At 34.3% G+C, this 11,069-nt stretch overlaps 1 protein-coding gene across 6 annotated transcripts in view; it reads right to left on the bottom strand.

Moving 5' to 3' along the window:
- Slc38a9 (solute carrier family 38, member 9) overlaps positions 1 to 11,069 on the bottom strand; it is an 89,364-nt gene that overhangs the window by 42,861 nt on the left and 35,434 nt on the right. For 2 of the 6 annotated variants that reach the window (XM_013518403.1, XM_013518401.1), the window contains exons 2-6: positions 9,536 to 9,621; positions 7,392 to 7,645; positions 3,375 to 3,496; positions 3,185 to 3,248; positions 2,754 to 2,847 (exon numbers count right to left, since the gene is read on the bottom strand). In XM_013518403.1, the coding sequence (XP_013373857.1) occupies positions 2,754 to 2,847; positions 3,185 to 3,248; positions 3,375 to 3,496; positions 7,392 to 7,613 (502 nt within the window). In that variant the 5' untranslated portion in view covers positions 7,614 to 7,645; positions 9,536 to 9,621. Of the gene's footprint in view, positions 1 to 2,753; positions 2,848 to 3,184; positions 3,249 to 3,374; positions 3,497 to 7,391; positions 7,646 to 9,518; positions 9,622 to 11,069 lie in introns of those variants that run through there. The other 4 variants (XM_005392695.1, XM_013518400.1, XM_013518402.1 and 1 more) reach the window with 3 other exon arrangements.

Genomic DNA, 11,069 nt, shown 5'->3' with positions numbered 1-11,069 from the left:
AAACAAATTACAATGGAAAACAGAAAAAATAAGCTAATGATACAAAAGCCATTCAATTACTAAATGAAAAAATTTATTAGAAATTACAGATAAAGCATTAGAGGCTGGGGATTTAGCTCAGTGGCACAGCGCCTGGCTGGTAAGCGCGATGTCATGAGTTCGATTCCCGGTACCAGAAAACACACCCAAAAGAACCAAAAAAAAGAAAAAAAAAAAAAAAAAGAATTAATGCCAATATCACACAAATAGCTTAACAGATTTATAAAAGCATTGAAAGACTTGAGAAAGGGATGAAAACAAATAACATAAAAATATGCCTTTTTGCAGGCATTAAAGCAAAATAAAAATGGAAATGTAAAATAAAGGCAAGCTTCAGAGAAGCAGTATCATTTATTCACACTGATGACACTATAAATCAATTTATATAATTCTTAAAAATAAATTTAACAATTCTCTTTTTTTTAAAGGTGGTGTTGTGGACTGAATCCAGGGCTATATATATAATAAGACACACTGTACCACTGAGCTATACCTTCAGCCCACAATTTTCCTTCTTACTTGTTGGAATTTAAAATAATTCCAAAGAATGCAGATTAAATGTATAACTTCTTAAAGTTTATTCTAATATCTTATGGCTTTTTTCCATATCTCTTTAAGTCACCTGGAATACATTTTTGTATAAGAGGCCATAAAAGTAGTTTTATCAAAATGGATAATAAGTTCAATAGACTTCAAATACATTAAATTATTATTTAATTGGTTGTTATGGTTCATATTCCAACATTCTGATTATCTTTTTGGCTATTCCTTTTTTTTTTTTTTGGTACTGGGAATCGAACTCAGCCACTGAGTTGCACTTGCCAGGCAAGTGCTTGAGCCACTGAGCTATATCCCTTTCTGGCTATTCCTAATATAGTACAGCTTAGCATCTAAAGTCTAATTCTCTCATACCTTTCTTTCTCATCATTTTCTTGGCTCTGCTTGGGTATTCATTTGTCCATATTAACTTTCAGATTATTTTTATTGAAGTAAAAAATGAATTTTCATTGAAATGAAACTGAATTTATGTATGTGACTTTTTAAATGATACTTCAAGTACCATTAAATTATCTTCATGATAATATGTTTTTTTTCATTTGTTCACATCTTTTTCTTTACTCTTAGATATAATTTTATATCTTTCTTCCAGCAAACTTGTTGGTAAATTTCTAAGTCTGTTACAGCTTATTGCTTTTGTGAATAGAATAATTTTTTTGCTTTGTTCATTGTAGTTATCATTTCTTCACCTTATATGTTGCTAATTTATTCTTTGTTAACCTCTTATTAATTCTAGTAGTAGTACTGTCTCAGCATTTCTAGTCATCTTTTTGCTCATCATATAATTTTAAGTCTTTTCTACTTTTAATATTTTGGTAATACCTATCTCCAAAAGCTCTAATTATGAACACTTGTTTTTGTTTTTGTTTTTGTTTTTTTACTGCAATTTAGCATTTTATCACTTTAGATGCTGGTACTGGTCTGGGGATTAACAGACACTATATTTAAGCAGTGCCTTTCATTTTTGAGTTTTAATTAGCAACTCTTTAAATGTCTTTTTTGGTATTTACTAATGTGATTGTGTATCTTTTCTTTAATTTGTTTATGTAGTAAACTATGTTAGATTTCTCAAAAATAAAATATCTTTGCCTTATAGGAATAAACCATATTTTAAACATAGGGTATTATTCTTTTGCTATTTTACTGATTCTATTTGATAATGTTTTACAAACACAATTTACAGCTCCCTTTCTTTTTGGTACTGTCAGGCTTTGTATTAGGGTCATACTGACTTTGTAAAATGAATTGATGCAAGTTCCTCTTTTAAATTGTGTGTAATAGTTTAATATAAGCATTACCTGTTCATTAACAGTTATGAAGAGAGTTCACTGGGTGCTATGTTCTCATTTTAAGAGACCCTGCATTAAGATACACCCTTACTGCATATGTTTAAAGAAGTCCTCCAACTTCAGTCAAAACTGAAACCAAAGAAACCAAAGGATAAATAAACTCCTCACTAGGACTTAGAATGAATCTTATCCCAAGACTTTTAAATAATACATCCCAAGTGACTAAAACTAGTTTTGATTGACATAAAGAAGCTTCTTGGAAGACACAGAAAAAACTGGAGTTAAAGCCTGGTCTATTGGTTTATACATGCTAAAACTGAATAAAATCATGCATGTCTATTTATGTCCTAACCCACTTTAAAACAACCTAAAAAGATGTTTTGTTAATCCAATAGCTACGCATTGTGGTGCACCTCTAGTCTCAGCTATAGGCAAGGCTGAGGTGGGAGATTACTTGAGCTCAAGCTCTCTGTATAATTTCTACTTTTAGGAGATTCTAACATTTAGGTTTTTTGGTTAAGCATAGATCAAAACAAGTCACCAATAATTGATAAGAATCATGGAAGTCTCATTTAGTCCTATCAAAGGCATTATTTTAGAAATATGGTTTTTTGTTATTTTTATGAGGAAAATAACACCAAAATGAATACATTCTGCAAAGAACTTCTAGCCTCTCTGAATTTCAAAAGCAACCACTATTACATTAATAGATCAGTTCAGCTGAAAGCCATGAATGAGAAAAGTAGATCTTCAAGTACAAAGCTGTCAGCTGACACACATGTAGAACATATACACTGCAATGTGCCTCACTGGGAAATAACTTAATACTTGTATCAATAATCTATTTTCATTGTGTCAAATTCTTACGTATCGTATCCCGTGATTTCACGACTCTGTAGCAGCAATAAAGTGTTAAAAGGCCCATCAGCATGATGATACACATTCCAGTAGTAAATCCAGCCTATTTAAAAATAAAAATACAGAACAATATATATCATCATGTAAGAATAAATCTATATGCAATTATATCATGTTATCAAAAATCATGATAAAAACCTGACAATGGGAAAACTAAACACCATTCATTTTCTTCTTTTTTTTTTTTTTGGTTTTAGTTTTTCTCCGGTACTGGGAACCGAACTCATGACCTTGCGCTTGCCAGGCAGGTGCTTCGCCGCTGAGCTAAATCCCCAGCCCCACCACTCATTTTCTTTAATTAATTTTATATAGATTTATTATAACACTTAAACTATAAAGAAAAAAAATTCAAATAAAAATATGCTGAAAAATTACATTACCTGTTTTATGCCCCAAGGAATACTTAGTATAGATGTCCCCATCATGGTATTCCAAATCATGAAACTGAAAACAGGGTAACAGCAGTAAAAATAGGGAGCTTGTTCAAAGCTTTTTATTAAGACAAAAGTTAAAATAGTAATTTTCATTCATGTACAGTCTAAATTATGCTCCCCAAGTACTTTTACTCACATGGTCACTAAACTAGTGTTTTTGCCATATCCTTCAGTGTAACTTTTCAGTTTATAAGCAGAACCCAAAGGACTATACACATAGCACTCCTCTGGGGCTGGAACTACATGGTCTGGAGCAATCTGGAGGGGGAAAAAAAAAAACTCTATAAATATGAGAACAAGTAAATGTACAAAACAGGACATTTTCTATACATCATAGTACCTAACTCTAGACACGTTTCTAAATACCACAAAGATACAAACTATGGTCTTGAGACAGGCAGGAATCTTAGACTAGAAAGAGGTGAGTCGTCATAGATGGCAAAGAAGGGAAAAATAAAGAGATGTTTTTCTTTTGTACTAGGATTTGAACTCAGGGGTACCCTAAGACAGAGTTACATACCCAGCCCTTTTGATTTTTTTTTAGACATGGTCTCACTAAGTTGCCCAGACTGGCCTTGAATTGTGATACTCCTGCCTCAGCATCCTGAGTAGCACGGGTTACAGGTACGACCATTCCTGGCCTAAAATACAATAGTGTTTAAAATACTTTGGTAACAGGAAAAAAAAAAAAAAGGTGAACTAAAGTGGCTTAAGGAAATGGCAAAGCAATGATTTTAAAGACAGAAGAACTGGGCATGGTGGTGCATACCTGTAATCCTAGCACTTGGCAGGCTGAGGCAGGAGGACCACTGCAAAGTTTGAGACTAGCTTAGGCAACAAGAGTTCAAAGCCAGCCTAGGATACTTAGCAAGGCTGTGGAAGGAGAAAGGAACCCTTCTACATTGTTGGTAGGAATGTAAACTAGTATAATCACTATGGAGTATGGAGATTCTTCAAAAAACTAACATTAGAAACTCCATTTGACCCAGCTATTCCACTTCTAGGTACCTTCCCCAAACAGTTAAAGACATCATATTACAGTGATACTTGCATATCCATGTATCATATCTATTATGAGCATACCTATTATGAGCACACCTCATAATAGCTAAATCTTAGCAGCTGTCTCTTTGTCCATCAATGGAGGAATGCATGAAGAAAATGTGGTATTTATATACAATAGAGAATTACTCTACCATAAAGAAGAATAAAACTGAATTATCTGTAGGAAAACGGATGCACCTTGAGACCATAATGTTAAGAGAAATAAACGAGACACCCAAGCTTAAATAGTGCATGGTATCTCTTATAGAGAAGGCCGTATGAGAGAGTATCTTTTATATTTACAAATTGGTACTAAGTTCAAGAGAAACATATGAAGCCTCAAACGTCAAAAAATTTGCATTCCTGCTGGAAGACACATAAAGCAATTAGTCAAGGATAGAAGACAGAATAAAAATTAAAAGTGTTTGACTCTGTGGTTGTGTACTATATCACAGCAATGAAAATAATGGGGACAAGAATAGGTAGGGAAGGCTTAAAAATAGAGATGGAGTACCAAGCCTCAGCAGAAAGAGAGGACATGAACTGACACAAAAAGAATATGTTAAGTCCTTTTCTTTTTTATGCACATGAATGGTGATATCTTGTAGGCAAAGAAGGTCTTGCACGCTGGTTATGGTGTGGCTTTGAAAATGATTTTTTCCTAGAGATAAAAAGACATAGAAACAAGTCTAATGCTTTTTCTTTATCCATAATCTTCTTGGATTTGCATTCTACTGTCTGCTGCCATGAGTAAAAAGAGAAAAGGACAGGACCATTCTCTGTTAGGCAGGGAAAACAACTTTACCTAGCAAAGCAAATTCAGAAAAAGTGAAATCAAAAGTTATAAGGGGCAGGATTAGACAAGAACTGGCAATTCTGGCTGTGTTTCCGCAGGGACTACAGAGAAAGAGAAGGCAAGCAAACCTGCTCCATGTACACTTTAGCCAAAGCCCTATGCCCGTTCTGTACTGTCAGTGAAGAGACATGAAGAACAGGAGAACCACACATACAAAGTGGCAAATTCTTGAGACAGAAAAATTTGGCAGTAGCCTAGGGCTGTAGTTTACAAACTTGAATCTTCCTATAAATCACACAGTGATATTGCTAATATGTAGATTTTGCTTCATTAGATCTAAAGTAAGGCATGAAATCCTGCATTTTTACTAAGCTCTCAGTGATGCTGATAATGCTGATCTGTCCAGGCTACACTTCTATTAACAAGGCTCTAAGAGAGGCTGGCAGACAAATAATGTTCTTCCCTTTCTTATTTTAGCATACAAATACTAAGGTAAATGGCAAATTTTTTCAAAAATAAAAACATTTAACTCTATAAATACTTGAAACCAATGGTTTCATACTGTTCTTCCCTAAAAAAAAATCTTTTAGGAGAAATGGTTTTGGGATTTTCAGAAAATGAGTGTGGGTGTGTATGCACATTCATTTAAAAGTTTGTATCAGATTGTTAATTTTAGATCATTTTTTGATTTACTAGCCATCTCCCAGTGTCACTTAACAGAGGGAACTAAACCGCAGCACAATGCTGATCAAATTTCCGGGTAAACAATATAAATGGAGTCCTAGATTTCCCTGGCCAGTATCTCTGAAGTTTGTTTCTAAGAGTACAGTCCCTAAACAGTCTGAACTAGACTGAAATGTGAAATATGAAATATGAAATTCCCAAAGCGCTTAGATAATTCTAAAATGGAACTAAAACTTCACCATGGCTACTGACATAGACACCTAGAAGGGAAAAAAATGAAAAACAAAACTATCATACCAAGAACAATTACAAGTCCTTACTTTGGCCACACAACAACAGGAGACCTCAATGCTTATTTCACACAGCTACTGTTAAGGATTAAATGAGACAGCTATGTTCAAGTGATGCCCAGTCTTTGTCCCTTGGTAAACATCTAATGAAAGTTGATTCCTTTCTCTCTTCTTATTACTAATACTATTTTAAAAATCATAGTTTTTCTCCTAGAATGATCTTATTTTTCTCTAAGCTTTTAAGTTTCTTTTTTTTTTTTTTTCGTCTTTTTGAGACAGGGTCTCGCTATGGAGTTCAGGCTGGCCTTGAGCTCACTTTGTAGCCCAGGCTGGTCTCGAACTTGCAACAATCCTCCTGCCTCAGCCTCCCAAGTGCTGGGACTACAGGCATGCGCCACCACGCCCGGCTGCTAAGTTTCTGAATATCATATATATGATCATTTTATAGGGAACCATATTACTTAAATATTTTTGATTCTAAAATGACAATATAAAAAACCAATAATATAGATTTTAAAAGGTCAAGGATCTACAAATTATAGACCATGGGTCAAACCAGCCCTTAATCTGTTCATTTACAGCCTCTTCCCTAATAATAGTTTTTTTGTGTGTGTGTTTTTAATGGCTATAAGATAAAACAAAGAAGAATTTGTAAAAGTGGTTTGCAAAACCTAAAACTGTAGTATCAGGGCATTTGACCCATTTGTTTAATCTATAAAAGGATAATGCTATTTAGGAAAATACTAAATATATATATATTTTAGTTTCTTACTCCAGTGGAAAATTTCTAAAAACATGTTTTCCTTGTAGCTTCAAATTTGAAAACTCAACAGAAGAAATCAGAATCACATAATTTTATGATTTTAATCTATGATTTAGGCTTACAGTTCAAAAGTTATTCATTTTCTCAGAGCTCCTGGAATTGGGGATAAGCAGAATTTAATTTAAAAAATTTAGGCTCTTAGTCTGGTGTTATGGTACACGCCTGTAATCCCAGCACTCAGGAGGTTTGCGAGTTTGAGACCAGCCTGGGCTACAAAGTGAGTTCAAGGCCAGCCTGAACTGCACATCGAGACCCTGTCTCAAAAAGACAAAAGAAAAAAAAAAATGCAGGCTCTTGACAACAGAGAAATTGCTCAAATCTCTCTATGCCACGCTAAATAAGAATGAACTAGACTGAAATACAGTACATATGTTAATTGCTATCTTTGACTTTGCACAATGCTGTCCTTGGAATATAGTCAGCAAAAAGGTCAATCACTGGGAGTTGCCCTGGTTTATGTTGGTCTCTATTCTTTTCAACTTAACTTTAGATAATGAGTAATGCTTTGCTTCTTACCAGTGCTGTGTCTGCAGGAGTAGAAAGTCGGCTGTAGTAATGGATCCTCTTGTTCAAGGCAGAAGCATGGTCACTAACCCTCTGAATGACATCATTCACATTGACGATGTTTGTGGGTTCTATATAGAAAGGCCTAAAGAAGGGAATATATGCTTGACAAAAAACATTCAGGCAAAAGTTCTGGAAGTCAGCCATTGAAGAAAATAACTTCTTGTCCTCCATTTGAAATGGGATGCACAAAGGCACGGCATTCACTTTTGGTGGGAAAAGAAAATGTCACAAAAGAAGTATTATCCTATAACAGAATAAAATTTTTGTCTCATAATACTTCTACTTAAAATATATTTTTTTAATCTCAAGGAATCTGGCAATAGAGGGGACAACACAAAAAGCTTAAAAAATAATTATTAAAAAGAAATATAGAAAAGGCGAGTATAACATCTATCAGCTTCCAACAATGAAACTTAGAAACAGCTTTGAGTAGTCTCTCTAAAGCTTCTGGCACTACATCAGAGAAATTATAGATAAAAATGTCCATCTACTGAAGAATCTCTCCTCCTTCATTACAGGCCAAAGTTACTTCCTATGATAAAATTCCTATTTCTCAATCATGTTCTCAACCATTTTCCTTGTAGGACTTACCCAAAATAGTATCAAATGGGACATGGGGAAAATAGAACTATTTTCCCTTGTTTTACTTTTCTTGGATCTTGGTAGCATACTCTATTATTATTGTATTATTTACGTGTATGTTTCCTCAGCACTACAGGTTCTGGCTTTTAGTCATAATTTTCAGTCACTAATAACTTCAATTTCGTCCTCTAACTGCAGAATCTGCTTTCTAAGCTTTCAGTAACATACCGTCCAAAATGGAAAGACCAAGCAAAGTGGCAGGGGAAGAATGTATTTCCCTGCTCATAGACTTTTTGATGCCACAAACAGCACTGTGCCCCAGAGTGTATATAATTTACCATTTCACATTATCCATAGAGCAAAATAATGAAAAAAGCCTCTTGATGTATCATTGTTTTCACATTCCTTTCAGACTTAAGTTCTGAAAGAAGCTTAAAATATAGTAAGGTGGAGCTGGGGATATGCGGCATACACCTGCCTGGCAAGGGCAAAGTCCTGAGTTCAATTCCCAGTATCTATCTAATCAATCAGTCAATCTATCTATCTATCTATCTATCTATCTATCTATCATCTATCCATTATCTATCTGATAATCATGTTTACTTTAATCCTGTGAGGAGCACTTGAAAATGCAAGTGACTGAAAATTTAATTTATGGTATTTTTGCAACTAAGTCTATGGTACTGGAGAAAAATGATAGTACAAATGTTGAATTCAGTGTTGTCTTGTTAACACAGAGACTCTTTTTTTTGTTTTGTTTTGTTTTTCTTCCAGTACTAGGAATCGAACTCACGACCTTGTGCTTGCCAGGCAGGCGCTTTGCCGCTCAGCTAAATCCCCAGCCCCAACACAGAGACTCTTAATCCTTTATTATTTTCTCCTCAGCACATCATCTAAATATGGTGAGTGCTATCTATAGAGATCAATTCAATATGGAAATGTGTATTTAATAAATGCATAGAGATCAACATGACATATTATATACACCAAGCACGTTACTGCTGAATGTATTAAATGGTATCAGTAAACTGCAAGGGGATTCAATGAAAACAAATCAGTAAGAGGCTAAGTAATCCCTACTTAAACATCTGGGAGCCTAAGAAAACTATCAATCCTCCCAAACCATTATGGTGCATTTAATTTACATCTCTACTATGACACTTAATGGTATTACAAAGTAATATATAAATACTGATATTTGGGAGAGGGTTTAATTATCTTGGGGTTATATTCTATAGGGCCTTCCCTTACTACTTTGCAAGAAAAGTATCCCACAAAGTCCAAGAATGCCAATATAGGGTGGAGATGGAAGCTAATCATAGGTTACTAAAAAGGTTTAATATGCAAAATATTGATAGAAAGAGACGCAGATATTTTACTTGTAGTTTTTGCTTTGAAAAGTCAATGGTATTAATATTAACCACTAAGTTGGTTTGAAGGCCTGCTGAACAGCAGTCCAGGAAGTGCTAAATTTCTGGGCTCCTGGCCTCTTACAGAAGTGTTAACTGTACCAGTTTAGTTGGCTTGGGTACTCTGGGAGAAGAATGACTCCTAAAGTTTTTCTTTTCCAACGGTTTTCATCAAGATGCTGGGGGCCCTGTTCAAACAAACATTTGGGAATCTTTTCAAAACAGATTCTCTTTAAAAATATACAACTCAGCATATTTTAGCTGAATTATTAGAAACATATGCTTAAAGCTTCATTTTAGAGAACAAAAATATAACAATTCTAAAGTCAACTTTAGTTGGCTCTTAAAACACTTTAAAAATTAATATTATAAAGAGGACAATACTCAAAATAAAAGACTTGAACTTTTTCCTTTTGAACAGTTTTACATGACTGCTACTATCCGTGTTACTTCCCATTTGATATGTAGTTTAGCTGTGATACACTGGAAACAAAGAATTTATATTTGTCTCACCTTGTAAATATCTATGGTCATGCCACAGGAAAAATGCTTTTAGTATTAAGCAAAATCAACAAAATATTTTAAAATATGACTCAAGCCTCATGTGTTAATTTAATATTTATAAACAGAGAAACCTTATTTCTACTAGCACCTTTTTCTAGGTTCCACTCCTTACATTCCTTAAAAATTCTGGCTTTTAAATCTGTCTCCACCCTCATACTGACCAGTTATGCTTCTCTGAAGTTTAAAAACTCCATGACTCTTAAGAAAGCTAATATCCAACATGGAGATCTTGACTGAAAACTGTTCATTTATTCACATCCCTATGAAAGATGAGGCATTCCAATACCTGACAGGTTGGGTAATTTGTTAAAAAAAAATGAAAAGGAAATCAGGTATTAAAAAAAAAAGCCTCATGCAAATAAACATTCAAAATAATGAATCCTCTGTACTTGCTTCTACCTGCTTAGTAAAACATTTTATGTCTGCCAGGCAGCTTTTCAATAAAGATGACAGGAAAGAAGTTAATCAAGCCATTGTACCTAGAAATTCCTTGCTGCTACTAGAAAAATACTGGAAATTTATGACTTATTGACATGCATCTCATTGCCTCTGGTATCTATACAACATCCTCGTTCACAAAAACTGTTCTACACTCCAACTTAAATCATTCGTACCAAATGCCAAGTCTATACAACGTTCTTCTCTATTTGGGCTAGTTAATTTGTATTGGTTCTCAAATTCATTACATAATATTGTGCCAAGTATTAAGCATTGTGCTAAATACTGAACAATGAATACAAAATAGAACCTCAAGGATCATACAGCAATCTGCTGGAAAAGAGGTAAAAAAAAATTTCGATAGAGAAATGAGAAAAGAAGAGGTAAAAGTGCCCGTGTGCAACAATGAGATCAAGAAAGAGCGGAGAAGTTATGTAACGCTAGTGTGTGGGACCACATATAATGGGAAGCTAAACCATATCTGGCAGACCTCTGAGGAAGTTACAGCTGAGCTGAATCACAAAAGATATAAAAGATTTAGTCATTTAGGGTAAAAGGAAAAAAGAAAAGGTATTTCAAAAAACAGAGAGCTCAGGAGTAGAGTGCATGCTTAGTATGCAGAAGGCTCTGGGTT

This window comes from Chinchilla lanigera, unplaced genomic scaffold, assembly GCF_000276665.1.
Source record: "Chinchilla lanigera isolate Chin_1 unplaced genomic scaffold, ChiLan1.0 scaffold00045, whole genome shotgun sequence".
Lineage (NCBI taxonomy): Eukaryota > Metazoa > Chordata > Mammalia > Rodentia > Chinchillidae > Chinchilla > Chinchilla lanigera.
The sequence above is the reverse complement of the archived record's forward strand: the minus strand, read 5'-3'. Positions and strand labels throughout refer to the sequence as shown.